Source organism: Anas acuta, chromosome 6 (assembly GCF_963932015.1).
Source record: "Anas acuta chromosome 6, bAnaAcu1.1, whole genome shotgun sequence".
In the NCBI taxonomy this organism is placed as follows: Eukaryota; Metazoa; Chordata; class Aves; order Anseriformes; family Anatidae; genus Anas; species Anas acuta.
In genome coordinates this window covers 32,578,552-32,594,500 of record NC_088984.1, presented here as the reverse complement: position 1 = coordinate 32,594,500, position 15,949 = coordinate 32,578,552, and the positions used below count along the sequence as shown (strand labels likewise).

Here is a 15,949-nt window from a genome sequence, read left to right as displayed (position 1 = left end):
CTGGAGGATGCTGTGTCACCTGTCCTAACTCATCTGCTTCGGGAATTTAAGTGCTCGCAAACAACCTGCGTGGCAATGAGCATGTGTGAGAGTTCGGCTGAAATATTTGTTGCTGTCGAGTGTGCTACAAGAAATGAAGAGCTAGGCACAAATAATGAAGACAAATTAAAATAAAGAGCTGAATGTATCCTGACTCACCACCACGGGCTGCCCGCTGGGTTGGGCTCTGGTGAGCTGGGCTCTGCTCTGTGCAGGGCAGCAAGGGGTCAGCCTAAGGGCCCCCTAAAACATCTCGCGTGGTCATGCTGGGTGTCCAGTGGCTGCAGCAGCGCTTGGCTAAAGTGAAGGTCTCCATGCCCACACATGCAGGAGGAAGGGAGGGAGACCTGCCCCCAGTGAGCAGAGCTGTGAGTTTTCTTGCAGGCCATGATATTTTTGTAGCACGGCTCCTTTCCTCTGCAAAGCAAGAGAGCGTATGTCAGCTCTGTGCTTATCCTCACCGGGAAAGCAGAAGACCCCAGACATGACATGAAAATAAGGTAGTAGTCTGTGCCTCTGACAGAAACGAGAAAATCTTGGTCTGATATCAAAGGGGATGTGAACACTGCAGACTCCTTTGGTTTCCTGGGGAATTTGACCTCAAGTTACTGCTGCCTGTTGATGACATCAAGGAGGACAGTGTGTTTTTAGAGAGGCTGCGCTCTGAATCAGACTTTGCAATCTGGGTACCTCCAGATAAGAAAAGTTGTCATCTGCCTTTACACATAATGATCTAAAAATGAGTGATCTGTACACTGGCTCCCTAATTATAACAGTTTTTAATGTTAAGCTAACTTGGACGTGACTGCTTCTTTCTCTCTGCCAACAGGGATGCAGTGGCTGCATTATTTCTGTAGGTGGGCAGATTCCCAATAACTTGGCAGTGCCACTGTACCAGAGTGGAGTGAAGATTCTTGGCACGAATCCTTTGCAGATTGACCGGGCAGAAGACCGCTCTGTTTTCTCAGCTGTTCTGGATGAGCTGCGTGTGGCCCAGGCTCCCTGGAAGGCAGTCAGCACTCTGGTAAGTTGGGAAATGGGCTGGGAAATAACCAAGTGCCTAGGTGTTGTGAGCATCTGCTGGAGATAACGTACTGATAACATTTTGAGATTGTGAAGACATTTGACAGCCTTTTTACTATCCATGTTGAAAAACTTTTTGATCTGTGTGGAATGATGCTGGAGCTCAGGTATGGGAGTGGAATGGGAAGTGGAAGGGAAGTGTCTTCATATTATCCTCACACATCATGGGATATATAACCAGCAAATGTTAGCACCACTGTCAGGCTACTCTGGTTTATTCTGCTAGCCTTGAAAACTATTCTATTGTGTGGAGATTGCCAAGGAATAGAGACATGGCAGCACCTTTTTTTCCCAGTGACGCTGTATGGCCAGGGAGGTTCTGAGGAGGACAACTCTGGAACAGCGGAGCTGCGCATTCTGTTCAGCCCAGCCTGTAGTCCCCTACATCTTTCTTTATTTCAAGTGCAAATGCAGTCAGAGTGATATTTTGGAATGACTTTAAAATATGTTCTTGTTCACAGCATGTTTTCCCTCCCTGTCTTTAGAGAGATGCAGTTGAATTTGCAGGCTCTGTGAGTTACCCATGTTTGCTGAGGCCTTCCTATGTTCTGAGGTAAGGCTCAAACATCAGAGCTCATCAAGCTGGGGGGTATGAAGTAAAAAAGCCTTTTGGAGGCAAGGGAGAGAGTCATTTTAGGGTCCTTGGAATACACTGTGCTAGGTGCATGCAGCATAAAGCTGCCAGTCTTAACAGGTTGAACGACTGCCTGTACCAGTAAAGGGAGCCAATGGTTCCCTTCTGTCCATCAGGCACAGATCAAAGGCAGAACACGTTCCTAAGAATGTCTCTTTAGCTGAACTGCCTTTTTCATGTATGAAGACCAAAAACAGGAGCCATCTGGAATACTCCTTCAGGTTCCTGAGCCTACCTGTACAATTAAGCCAGAAGATTGTTTGCCACCAGGAAAAACAGAAGGCAGTGTGCTGAGGCCATTTATTGGGGTTGGCATCTGTTATCAGAAAATGACAGCGTGTCTTTTGAATTCAGCTTCTTATTTGCCAAGCTTCTCTGCTTACAGGCATGTTTTATGTCCCTACGCTGTGGCAGCTGTTTTTCTTTAAATAGACATTGTACAGAACTGCACATTTCCGACAGCTAGACTTTTTGAAGAAGTTACATCAGTGCTCACACAGGTTTTGAATGATCACTCTTCTCTGTGAGGAGTTTCTTCATAGCTGACTAGGCACAAAGAGGCAGTTTGCCGGGCACAATTTACAAGTGCAAATAAATTGGAGACAGGATCCTTTTCATATGAAAAGAAACATATCAAAATGAGGAGACACAATATTCATTTTCAGGGGAGTGAAAAAAATCTTTTCATTTAAAACAGGGGAAAAAAGAAACATTTCATATATGTTCAACTTCAAGGAAATATCTTTTAGAAGACTGCTGATTGTGACTTTTCTATTCAGTTTCTGAAGCTTGCAGTGGAGTTGCAAAGCAAAGTTAAAAGCCAGCACTCTGATCAGGAGGACAACTTAGAAAGTGCTCCTGATGTCACTTGCTAGATTTTTAGGGCACACTCCTTTTAGCCTGTTGTTTCCATTTCTATTAAATTAAGCATAGCCCCTTGCCATGTAAGTATTTCTTAACACAGTATTTCCAAGGTATTTTGAGCATTTCAAGGTTAGGGGAACTTCAGGACAGATTAGGGGAATTTCAGGGAGATGAAACTGCAGAATGTCAAACTTGAAGAAATATAAAGTGAAAAGCCCTTGCACAGCATACTGCCTGGCCTCTATTTGCAGAACGGCAGCAGGTCCACAGCTAGACTTCTTCATCCTTTGTACAGATCTGGCCTTTAATATTTGCCAGTTGCCTTTGAAAACTAAATGCATTTCCTCACCGTTTATGTACCGTGTGCACCCGTTCACATCCTCAGTGGTGCAGCTGACATAGGTCCCTGGATTTAATTGAACTCTATTGATCTACATCAGCTGAAGTTGTAGTCCAATAAAGTGTAAGCATGTAGGTACTTGGGGCTATTTATCTTAGGTTCGAGGGCCTGATTTCATGGGATAGGTCCTTCCTTCACTTTTCCCCACAGCCTCTGTGGGCTTGCCCACCAAAGCAAAGGGGAAACCGAGTGACAGTAGTAGAAGTGAGCAACATTAGATCTTAAGAAATAAATTTTAAAAGATCCTGCCTTTCAAAGGGACTGAATTACTGTCAGCCCATGTTGCAGCCCATTGTCACCTTCATTTGCACTGTCACGACCATCACCAACGGCCTGGCCACTGAAGAGCAGTCGGGCTGACAATATGGTAAAGGAGGCTGGGTCTGGAGTGGGGATATCTGGCTGACTTGCCACCTCCTTCAGCTTAGGGGGGCTTCAAAAGCTTGGGCCAGGAAGGGGATTTCCCAGCAGTGCTAAGGCTGCACAGCCCCAGTTCGTTGCTTGATTTTTTCATCATAGTTCTGGAGGTCACCTGTCGTCTTTGGAAGGCTGGTGGAGGTTCATGAGGTACCAGCTCTGCCTTTCTTTCAGTCCAGAGTAGAATGAGTGGGTGGCTTAAGCCAGGGTCTTGCTCAGCCCGCCTGTCACATAAAGGTAGTTGTGCTGGCGTGTCTAATGCTGTAATGTCTCCCTTACTGTCATGAGGGAAGATTAGCTGGTTTGGGTTTACCTTTTTTTTTTTTTTATGTCATTCTTACAGTGGGTCTGCAATGAATGTAGTATTCACCGAAGATGAAATGAAGAAATTCTTAGCAGAAGCCACCAGAGTCTCTCAGGTACCAGTATTTGTCCTGACACTGATTTTGCTTTTTGTGTTTTTTGTGTTTGTTCCACCTGAGCTGTGCTTTCCCTCTGTTTCTGTATTGCTTTTTCCCAACTCTCTTCCTTGCCTGGAGAGGAGCCAGGGAAATTCAAGTTTGACCCCTCCGTTCATTCCCTAAAGGGTGGATCTTCTATTCAGGAACCTTTGCAAGCTTTTGCTATGACATTTAGCTCTCCAAATCACGTACTGAGTTTCCTTTTGGTACAGAAGCAGACTGGTGCTTGCTTACTGTTAATCCAGTGGGATTACTGATCTGCAGAGTATGTAAAGCAGAAGATGAAAGGTGTCAGTTTTAAATGTTTTAAAAGTTATTTTGGCTTTTTTGGTGTCTTTTTTTTTTTTTCTCCCAGCAAGGGAAGGTTTTGGTCTAGAACACTGAAATTTAGAAAAGGAAAAATCTGAGCAATTTCCCGAAGACCTGAGTGCTTCAGAACATAGTAAACAGCTCAAAGCCTGAGGTTTTGTTTTTTTTTTTCTTCTATCCTTGCTGTCGTTGTTAGTGTGTAAGGGATGTTTGGAGAGCTGGGAGTGTAGGAGGAGGGAAAAAGTGAAATGATTGAGCTCAAATGAACAATATACAGAATTTGGAGTCTGACCTTTCAGCAGCCTCTGAGTCTGGCTTGGCCTTTTGGCCTGTTTTCTTGTTCCCCTCAACCTCTCCCCCATTTCTTATTTTTATTTTTTTTTTGGAATGATCCCTGTTCAGAAAAGTGCTGTAATGCCATAAGCACTGCTCTCATGGGGAATCTCAGAGTGAAGTAGTTAGAGGAGCTCTCTGAATACACAACTGGCTAAGGCAGCAGGCACATTGCTGCTTACTCAGAGGACTTCTTAGGTGATGGATTTCTTAAGTTTAAGCAAGAAAAAACAAACAAACAAACAAACGTGTTTTTTAAATGTATGAGGCAAATGATGGAAGTTTAACCTTTTGGTAAGAAAAGGGCTAGTCAAATGGAGAGACCTTGCAAAGTAGTAACATCCTGAAGGATAAGTTAATGTGGAGGAAAGAAGACCACTCGGTATCATTTGCAAACAATTTTAAAGGGATTTTTGAAAGCGGGATACTACCTTTGTTACTCCTATGGGGAGATATCATGGAATTAATTCTTGAAAGGCTTGCAGGGTCAACCGGTGCTGAAAAACAGGCTTTCAGCGAAGCTCAGCCACCTAAAACACGGAGCTTCTCTCTGTACTTCATTTGTATTTCCCCATGTGCTCACAGAGGCAAAGCAGACAGCAGTGCTCAGTGGGACAGAACACTTGCTGTGGGCATCTTTATGATGGTAGTGCCCAGGAAAGTAACCCTTGGTCAGCTTAACTTGTCACAGCTTGATAAACTTGAATTGGGCCATGATGCTCTTCCTTGCTGAGAGGTCTGAGCCCTGGCACAGGAGGCCCTGTGGGGAGCTGAAGGAGAGGAGCTGTGGGATCGTTTTCCTGGGGAAAAGACGGGGTGTTTGCATGGGGTCCTTGGGATGGCTGGTCCTGCTGCACAAATAAGGCATCAATGCTTGCTGCAAACTGTCACGTTAAAGGGGTGTAGCTGATTAACCGTTACAGGCCCGGTTGGATTCAGAGTACTGAACCAGTCGGACATTCACCAAAACTGGGGGTCCGTTCGGACATTCACCAAAAACGTAATAACCGCCTGGGGGTCCGCTCAGACATTCACCAACAATGCATTAACCGTCTGGGGGTCTGGTTAGATTCAGAACACTGAACTATCACGGATAACCACCCTCACCCTAGTTGCATTAATGAGAGCTATCACAATGCAATCAAGTATGGTTTATTACAGCAACAGATAATCAGGTTCTTTTGGATTGCCGGTGATAGTGACTATCTGCAAAAGCAAGCTAGTATGCATGAAATACACAGGTGTTACAGGGGTTCTAGGTGCGGGTTCTAGGTGCGGGTTCTAGGTGTTACAGGTGTTCTAGGTGTTACAGGTGTTCTAGGTGTTACAGGTGTTATAGGTGCGCAGCCTAGAAATAAACGCGTTAAAAGGATCAAAGACTCTATAGAGATTTCTAAGCAAATATTCAGATCTCACCCAAAGGCGTCCCAATGGGGGGGGAAGAGAGGCTCAGCCCGTCGACTGATCCCAGGAGTCAGGAGGTCCTAAGGATGTTGTATGTCCTTGGGATGGTATCTCCCCTGACGATGGTATCTTCCCTAACATCCCCTCTCTCTTGGGCCAATTTATATTATTTTCTATCTTTTAGGTGGAGCTTGAGTGGCTCTAGTCAAGCATATCTTAGTTATGATTGGTGTAAAGTTTTCCCGTCTCCGTTTAAAGTAATAGGCTCCGAGAAATTCAGAGCGCATGCTCAGTGAGGGGTGGTCGCACCTTGGAGGCGGGTAGCTTTTGGGATGGAGGTGTGTTTTGGTATTATAATGATATTATAATGAGCAAAAAGTACACTAGGGTACAGCATTTGTCAAAACATGACAGGTCTTTGGCTTAGTGTGGCAAAAAGTGCAGCTTTGTGCACAACAACAATCGAGGCCCCACCTGATTACAGAGCCTAGCCGTGGTGTCTCCACTCCACTCTACGCTCCGTGGTGTTCCTTAGAGCTAGCACAGCAAGTTTCCCCAGCGCGATAGCATCTAAGGTTGGGAGCCTAGGGAACGCTCAGATAATGCAGTTATGCCCTACCCTGAAAGCCTCTTCAACGCTGTACCTTTTCCTTAAAAGTGTGAATGTTAGTTTTATTTTCCTAGTTACTTCAGGCATTTACACCACACAAACACAACCAGTTGTGCTTCGTGGCCACACCGTGAATTTTTGGGTACTCTGGCCTTGATCCTGCAGAAAAGTATGCTAGATTTACGTGCTAAATTTTTGCTAGTGTAGCCAGACTGCAAAGGGAAGACTTCTTTCTTCATGCAGTGTGTTTGTACTGACAACAGCCTTAGTGTACAGTAGAAGCTAAGCAGGCAAAAAGCACAACAGAAAAAAAGTACTGTATTTTGCTGCTAAATTAAGGAGGTTTTTTAACTTTGTCAAGGCTTCATGGGCCATGACTGGTTCCACTGAATTACCTGTGAGCACAGAACTGAATGTGAGCATCTGTGTGGGACACAGAGTTCATTTTTCTAGTTACAAACCCTTTTCTATTTTTGCTCCACCCAACAAAGCATCTCCAGATAAAGTGCCTGACCTGCGGTGTTGTGTTGTTTTAGCCACTTTGCGGTGACGGTGTTGTCTCATTATGGTGTTTATGTTGTCAATAACCGTCTAAATTTCTTGTGAGAGTTGAGACAGACTGGAACAGATAAGGTTGTGCGCACATATAAAATCTCCTGGTGAAAAACTGCAGCAAGACAGAAAGTTACACGACACAGGCCACTAAATTTATGAAACAACATAGGCTGTGGCATTGTCCTTGCCTGTGAATTTACCCTTGCACTGATAAATGTAAGGAATTGTGTCTTGTAACTTTTGGAGTTGCTTTATATTTTTTCAAGAGGAGCCTTTTGAGCATGCATAGGCTGTCATTTATTCCATTTTATTCTCTAATAAATAACAGGCAGTTAATAGTGGATGGGACAGGTAAAATGTTGAGACATAAAGCTGGCCTGGAAGAATGCGGATTAGATTTTTAAGCATTTGTTGGAGTGAGTGCATGGGAGAAGAAAGCATTGGAGAAGTGTGCTCTGGCATCCCAGAGATAGGCAGAAGGAAGAGGAAGGAAAACTGTATACCGGGGAACGTGTTGAGACTCAAGGGTAGGTCATTCCTGGCCAGCTATAATTAGTGGCAATTTCTCCCTGGGAGACTTAGGAAACCAGGCAGAGAAATGAGAAAGGAATGAATGACTGAAATATGTGACTTAACTGAAATAGCAAAAGGCAAGTGAGGTGCCCGTGAGGCTCATGGACAAACTGAAGATGTCAGAGGTAAGGAACATCTCTAGAAGACAAGATCAGAGGTCCCTGGATCCTTGCAGGTGTTCCACTATCTTCTTTCTGTCATGGTCTCACCTGAAAGCTCTTTGCATTTTTCCCCAACAATTCACTGTCATGGTGACACTTTATGGAGTGCTTGAGTGGCTTTGGGGAAATTATGCCAAGTTTCCCCCTATTATTTCCTTGGCAAAGATCGCTAATCTTTGGAAATAAGGATATTAATAGATTGGCCTTGTGGGATTCTGCTTCCAAAGGTTTTACAGTGATGAATAGTGAGCACTTGGATGATCCACAAATACTCTCAACTAAAAGCTTTCTTTTGGTTTGTCATCATGACAGGATCACCCTGTGGTACTCACTAAGTTTATTGAAGATGCCCGTGAGGTGGAAATGGATGCTGTAGCCAAGGCAGGAAGAGTAAGAACTTTTGCTTTTCATTAATATTAAAGTTTTTTTTTTTTAATTGCAAAAAAAAGTGGGTTTTAATGATTTATTTTATACAGCCATGGATTTGTGCCTAGAAGAGAAGAGAAACAAGAAAAGATGAATTCCTCTGAGGTTCAAAAACATCATGCTTGAAAAGCTCAGCCTACCTTATTGTATACACCTAAATAATTTTTTTAAACATTGCTTAACCACATGCCTGAATCCTTTAGGATATAACTTCTATTGGATTCACAAATCACTGGCTTCGCAAATGACTCGTATCAGAATTGTCGGCATGTTTTACAGTATTACCACAGTTTTATTACTACAGCTTCGCCTTGCATGTCGTTACTAATCAAATACAGGTTTCACAAAAAACACAAACTTGTCATTTAATAGAAATACTGTTTTCAATATTCATTTTTAACCAATAGACAAGATCATTGTCTTTTCTGGATATCAAGGTAGTGCACCTTGATACAATTCATTTAGCTTAAAACCTTAGGGCCTGAGTTTCCCCTACTTGGTTCTCTCCACAATTAAAACACCATGAGAGAGTAAGCAAATGTTTACAAATGATGGGGAATGACAACTCGTTTGTGTTTGTAGCAAGGAGAACTTGAAGAGCTGGTTTAAAGTCTAATGGGGCCTTACCTTCTGAGTCAGCAGTGTTAGAGGGGGTCATAGGATCTCCAGACTGTGGTAGCTTCTATCATTTTCAGTTTGCTTAACCACAGAATGAAAGACACTAACACGATTCCCTTTTTCATATGCCCTATGTCTGCTGTAGGCCTGTTCTTCCCAAAATCTTGGGAGATTCCCTTTTTGACCCATCTCTTTTGACTTCTGGATAGAGCTCTCTTCAAGAGACTGCTGGTCTGTACACAGCAGAGGGTTTGGACTTGGGGGCACAGTTCATGGGAGTGTGTGAGGTGACTAATTCCTATATAATTATTGTATGCAGGTTATCTCGCATGCTATTTCAGAGCACGTGGAGGATGCAGGCGTTCACTCTGGAGATGCCACTCTCACGTTACCCACACAGACTATTAGCCAGGGAGCCTTGGAGAAGGTATGTTTTGCTCTTGCACTGAAAAGAAAAGGAAAATAAGAGTTGGAATCACCTTTCTCCTTGCTTGAGGAATTCAGGAGAAATCAAATCATTAATGTTTTTTAAATGTCAGTGTAATTTGTGCAAATGTAGGATTTAAGTGTGTTTTGGCTCTGCTTTACATACTGTACTGTGCTGATCATCTGAACTGTACCCCGTTAATTTAAGAAGTAGAGGTACATGCTTTTAGATTTTTATTATTATTATTATTATTTTTGTTTCATCCTTTTTAGGACAAACTTTCATAGCAGCGGAGGAGTGTCTAATTGAGTATGCTGCTGTCCACTTCTCCCAATCTTTAAGTGATTAGGTCAGATGTGTGAGTGTATAGCTGCCTGCATTTTCTGGAAGGGATTTTGGAATGAACGAACCTCACCTAATTTTGACTTGTTCCTCTTTGATGAATAAACCTAGGAATACAGAGTTAGCTGTCAACATGCATTTTCAAAACAAAGTGTGCAGTCCTCCATGATGTCATCCTGCCTGTGTTCCAACTCTGCGAAAATATTCAAGGCCTTGCTTCTGAAAATAGCCATCTTCTGGAGCCAAGCTATTCAAACACTTGTACTGAAATGGTGTGGTTTCTTGACAACCTGGAAAATATGGCCATAGTGTTTTCTCCCAATTTGTTCCAGAGTATTTCTGCTGACACACCTTCCACTTATCTGTGATGGGACAGGCTTGTTGGTGGAAGACTCTTGGGATGCCTGTAATAGCAAGTAGTTAATCTCAAATGGCAAAACATCATTATTCATTATTTCACAAAGAGAGTTATACAGGCTCCAGTGTGCAACGCAGGAATTACAACAGACAGGACAGGCTTTTATTTTGTCTTTCTCTCCCCTTCTCACATGCACATGATGCTGCGTTTTTACTTCTGCCCTCAAATGGAGCCCCGGGCTCTGGATTACGAGACAGATTTAACACTGTTTGCTTCCGAAAGATAATGCTCTTGCCAAAATGAGGGTATAGTGAAAAGCTATGCTATAGCAGAGAGATGGGATTCAAAGGAATACACGTGAGGTGATTTATTGATGTGGGGCTATTTTGTAGGATTTTATTTCATATATAATAACCACACACATACTGTTTTTTGTAGGTAAAAGCTGCTACAAAAAAGATTGCAAATGCCTTTGCCATCTCTGGTCCGTTCAACATTCAGTTCTTGGTGCGAGGCAATGATGTGCTGGTAAGAGCTCTCATGACTGTTGGAGGAAATCAGACTCTGCTCTGGATAGCTTGGTGCGTGGTTCCTGTAGTCCCTGGCACAGAAGCTGTGTGGCAGTCTCAGCTGTGGGTTTCTAACCTGCCTTGTCTGGTGTGTGGCTTACCTGTGCCATCCCTGTGACACACGGCTCCCCCTGCCTGGCTGTGAGAGAGCATCCTTCCCTGCCTGTGCGGTGCTGCCACTGAGAGTGAAGTGGGTCTGCTTGCATTGTCTGTCAGCAATAGCTTTGTTTCACTGCAGGCTTTTGTCCTTCCACAAATCATCAGTGTTTAATGTGATGGACAGCACCGAGACCTGTGTCTCATCCTATAAACTGCATATCGTTGCTTTCAGCTCTGTTATCCTCTCTGATCTTTAGCTATTTTGATTGTTAAGATAAGTCTTCCATGTCAATGGAGAGAAAGAAAGACAATTTCGGTGCTTAAGCCTTTAATATAAGCTGTTAAGATAGTTTCCTACGTAGTATGGTCTTAGTAGCTATCAGTAAGAGCAGCATGGCAGACGTCTGACCGTTTACAGGTAACAGTTAGCTCTCTGTGGCTAATGGAGGAAGGTCAGAGGAATGAGAACAGTTTGACTGAGGAAGCAGCAAAGGGAAGGAAATTCTGCCATGGTACAGAAGAGTATGTTACTGGTGAAAGATTCTGTTTGGGCTATTAGTTGAGAAGAATGTTCTTAACTCATCTTCACCTTTCTGAATAACCATGAAACAAAACAAACTCCACAGAGGGACAGAATGGAGTCTTTCCTTCCTTGCTGTCCCACAGTGGTGCTTGCCTTTTCTCTGGATAACCCCTCTTTTTCCTCCTGTCCTGGCTTACCTAGTCTTGCCCTGGTTCGTTACCCCTTTGTTCTAACTTACAGCAATTTCTCTCTTGCTAATGAACTCCATGGTGTGCTTCTCAGCAGGGTGCAGAACTTCTGTTTCTTGCTTGGGTCACTTAATGACTCCCAGATGTAGATAAGGAAAGTCAGTAATGAGTGGTAGCCCGGGCATTTGGGAAGTGACATTACTATGGAAAAAGAAGGTGGACTTCTAAAGCTTGTATCTAATACAGGTGCATAAATTCCCTTGCTTCTTGTGCACTAACTGAATGGTGTATAACACAATTTCCAGAGTGATTTCTAAATTAATCTGGGGTCTAATTTTCAGACAATAGAGCTGAATCTCAGCTGTGGAACCCCGGAGTTCTTCTGTCTCAGACTGTACTTCCCATTCCTCATTGGTGTCTGTAATACCAAACGCCATTTCTGTGCCTCTTATTTGACAATCTGAAGAGCACCTCTGGCAAGAGGAGTAAGGACTGATTTCCAGAACCATGAAGTAATCTGTTTTTTCACTGCACAGTGCCTGACCCTGGTATTTCTCCTTTATAATCCCATCAGGTGATAGAGTGCAACTTGCGGGCTTCACGCTCTTTCCCTTTTGTATCCAAGACTCTGGGTGTGGATTTCATCGACGTGGCCACAAAAGTGATGATTGGAAAAGAGGTTAACGAGTCAACCCTCCCCACTCTGGAGCAGCCCATTATTCCCTCCAAATACATTGGGATTAAGGTATGGTTCAAAAAGAACACAAAAGAAGAACAAAACTGTGTCAGCACTTACCACATTAATAGGTTATAGTATTTTAATGCCTGGAGAACAATTTACTCATTAGCCAAGGGCCAAATCGACCCTTTCCAGTTTCTGTTACAACGTACGTTTGGAATTTTAGAGACATCAAAGGAAAAATTTCCAGTGCTTATTAACAAAATCAATCTCCTTTTATTTCTTACTTTGACCCCACTCAATTATGTTTCTAAATAACCTGAAAAATACGTACTTTGGGATTGAATGCTGAAGTTCAGGCTTTTTTGTAACACTGTCTGAAATATGTTTGGACATGCACAAATTTATGTTTTGAGAACCCCTAGATTTTATGTTCAATATTTAGGGCGTGGGCTATTGGATGCACAGAATCTCCTTTATATGCATGACTAATTAGTTAAAGGGGGTGAAAGTCTTGGATCCTTTGATTTCAGTGGGGCCAAGTTTTCCCTCTTCTTAATTACTGAGCTTATACGGCACCCAAGATACCAAAGTATCCTTTAGATGTTTTTGAAAGCTTGGTGGAAGAGAAGAAAAAGAATTAATTGAAGTACCTAATCATAAAAATCTAGAACAGCAGTGCAGAAAATATGATTGATAATGAAAATTGTTCATACAGACACTTTCCAGCTTTAATAGTTCCTATAGTAAGTGAAAACTGAGGAAACAGAAAATAGCTAACTTCTTTCTGCTAACAAAATCTTCAGACCTATTAAAATACAAACCATGTCCATGACCATCTCAGGTTATTTGCAAGCCAGTTAGCCTGGAAGTAATTTTACATTTGATTTTGATGCCACAGATGAGTATTTTTCTGAAATTCTAATCTGAGATTTTTTTTATTCTTGAGTCTCGTTTCTATAGATTTCAATTATTTAGGCTTAGGGCTCCTGTGCTGTTGTTAGCTAACCAGTCAAGAGTTTGGTCTCTCCTGGGAGTGTGGGCTACAGAGTGGAAAACCTAGCTATGTTCTTGAAAACTTCACTACAAAGGCTTTTGTACTGCTGGTGTTCTGTATGGATTTGTCAGATGTAAAAACCTGATAATGCCTTTGGAAATGCTAAACTTTGAAAAATATTCCTGTTAAACCCTGTTCTCGTTATTTGAGTGACATATTTTTTTGTCCTTTAACGGTTTTATTGCTAGGAATATTTGCATGGAAATGGGATTTTGTTTCTCCAGCAGTTCTTAAGTTCTCTGAAAGGGGAGAATATGAAACTGGTTTCTTTCTCGACGTAGCTACTCCTTTGTGAATTTGAACTCTCACTGTCTTGTCATGTTTGCTTTCAGAGTGACACAAGTACAGCCTGACCAAGTTTAAATCCTGGGTAGAGCATCACTGACTACGTTTTTAAATGAGATTTATTTGCAGTACCAGTCTGTTCCTGCTGATTCACGTTCATGCTTGTGGCAGACAAAAGTTCAGGCAACTAGTTGGAAGGCTTTTCTTGATTGTTCCCTTTCAAGACAAACTATGCATTAAAAATGATCCACCTTGACTGTCAGAGCTTAGCTTAAGAATGTAGAGTTGGCTACTGTGAAAATTTTCTCTTACAGGAGAAACAAAACTGGTCTAAAATTCACCAAGACAGGTGACGTTTATCGAAAAACCTTTCTCAGAGAAATTCTGCTGTCACGTTTTAGTTGGTCATTGTTAGGTGTCGTGAACCAGCAGCTGTCTTGTCTGCAGCATTACCTCAGAGAATTCCAAGCACAGAATTGTGTCTCTGGATTTAAAAGCAGAATATTTTCTAAGCATCAAGGGTGTTGTCCTAATGTAAATACCCATAGTAATTTAGGATAGAGAAGCCCTATAGGGAGTTATTTGCTAGCAGACAGTTGTTTTGGAATGTCTGCAACATGTAGTCAATGGCTCTTTATGAGGGAGTTGTTTTGGCTTTTTTGTTTGATCGTTTTATAGTCAAGTTAGATGAGATCTCAGAGGCTAATGAAGACTGCAGTGTCCTATATCCTCAGAATAATCATGAAGATGACCAGGAGTTACAACATATCCTTATGAAAGGTCAAAAAAGTAGTGAAGTGTATTTTTTGGAGGAGAAAAGAAAAAGATGTGAAAATTATTTGCCAAGATTCAGCTACTTTCCACCAAAAGAGTGTGTTCTTGTGGAATGGTTTGATCATGTGGATGAAACTTTCTGCCGGAGAAATGTTTTGTCAGAAGAGCTGACTTGCTTCAGATAGTATCTCTTCTTGTTTCATGAATTAAACACTTCACACGCTTTCTGTTTCAAAATGTGTCTTAAAAATGATAGTGGGTTATCACAGATCAGAAATCTGCCGTCAGGATGTGAGCGAGAGAGCAAGATTGCAAGAGTTAAGAGGAAGATTTATTGGTGAAATAGGTGTTTATTTGTTCCAGTCCATCGAGATGCTGGGGAAGCTCCTTTGCCAAGTACTCCTTTGCTTATCAGCCTTGACCAGCGCTTCTTTTGGATTAATTCATGTCTGTCTTTCTGTTGCATAAAATGTAGCTCTTTTTTTTTTTTTTTTTTTTTTGTACTGATCTATTAAATATGGTTCATCCCCTTCTCACACCCACCCTCTTTCTCTTACCCCAGGCCCCGATGTTTTCCTGGACCCGACTGAGAGACGCTGACCCTGTTCTGCGATGTGAAATGGCCTCGACTGGGGAGGTATCTTTTAGATTTATTTATTTTTAACAAGTTGTCTGTAAACATGAATCTTTGAAAGTGATCTTATTGCTGCCTGAATCACAATGGCATCTGTAGCTTCTTCAGAAAATTGAAAACATCTTTCTTATCTGTACGAACACATTGTTCTGGAAAACCCGATTGATTCAGCCACTGGATGTCCCTCTTTACCTGCATGTCGGCTCCCTGGCTTGGACCTGGTTGGTGTGACAGCCTGAAATGAGTTTGTCTGAGAGCTGTCGGGTTCTGGGAGGTTCTCAGTGCATCAGTCCATTTTATGAATCACCTGCTTCTTGACAGACACGCATGTTCAGCTTTCCAGCCCCTCATTGGCACGTACCAGAATAGCAATATCGAGATTCCAGGTCACGAGCCTTTGGTCTTAGAACGTGCTTGTTACTTAAAGGCAACAACTACATGTGGGGATATTTTTGTTGTTGCCTGGTAACCATCAAGACATGTCCCAAGGCGCAAAAGGTGAGAAAGAACAAATAAAATGCAGTGGTTGCAGTGTTGGCTGTCAGCAGGACGAGGGGGAGACGGGGCTGCTTTACCCACTCTTTCTGCAGCAGGGCTGTGAGGTGTTTCTGAAACGTGTCTGGCATACAAACAGCACACTGTAAAGGACAGAGCTGGTCCTCTTCCTGCGTAGGCTCAGCGCTGATGGGAGCCCTTACCCTTCAAGAGGTACATGTTTCTGCATACACCTTTTGAAGGGTTACTAGTTCACATGGAACAAAGAGGTTTGTTTGAGTTCTTCCTGATCTTCCAAGAGCTTCTGCAGACATATCCAAGATATCTCTAAACTTGCTTGCTCAGTTACTTCTTGAGAAGATTGCAGTAACAGATTTTTCTCTGGAAAGCCCACTTGGGAAGCGATTAAATCATGAAGCTATTACATTAGGCTTAACTCTGCTCTGCCATAGCTGGGCAGGTAGCAGAACCTGGGCAGCTTCATTTGACATGAGCTTGGGAATGTCTCCATGGGCTGTTTTCGTTAGAAAAGACTTACCCTTTTAGTATGAAAAATCATTGGACCCAAATAAATGGTTAGAACAGCCTTAGGTCTCCTACATCTCTCCAGAATTACTTTATTTTGCTCTTTT

At 42.5% G+C, this 15,949-nt stretch overlaps 1 protein-coding gene across 3 annotated transcripts in view; it reads left to right on the top strand.

The window, feature by feature from the left end:
- CPS1 (carbamoyl-phosphate synthase 1) overlaps nucleotides 1–15,949 on the top strand; it is a 177,464-nt gene that overhangs the window by 149,870 nt on the left and 11,645 nt on the right. For all 3 annotated transcript variants that reach the window (XM_068686431.1, XM_068686432.1, XM_068686433.1), the window contains 8 exons: nucleotides 869–1,063; nucleotides 1,608–1,675; nucleotides 3,781–3,856; nucleotides 8,156–8,233; nucleotides 9,207–9,314; nucleotides 10,453–10,542; nucleotides 11,968–12,138; nucleotides 14,751–14,825. In XM_068686431.1, coding sequence (XP_068542532.1) covers nucleotides 869–1,063; nucleotides 1,608–1,675; nucleotides 3,781–3,856; nucleotides 8,156–8,233; nucleotides 9,207–9,314; nucleotides 10,453–10,542; nucleotides 11,968–12,138; nucleotides 14,751–14,825 — 861 coding nt within the window. The remainder of the gene's footprint in view (nucleotides 1–868; nucleotides 1,064–1,607; nucleotides 1,676–3,780; nucleotides 3,857–8,155; nucleotides 8,234–9,206; nucleotides 9,315–10,452; nucleotides 10,543–11,967; nucleotides 12,139–14,750; nucleotides 14,826–15,949) is intronic.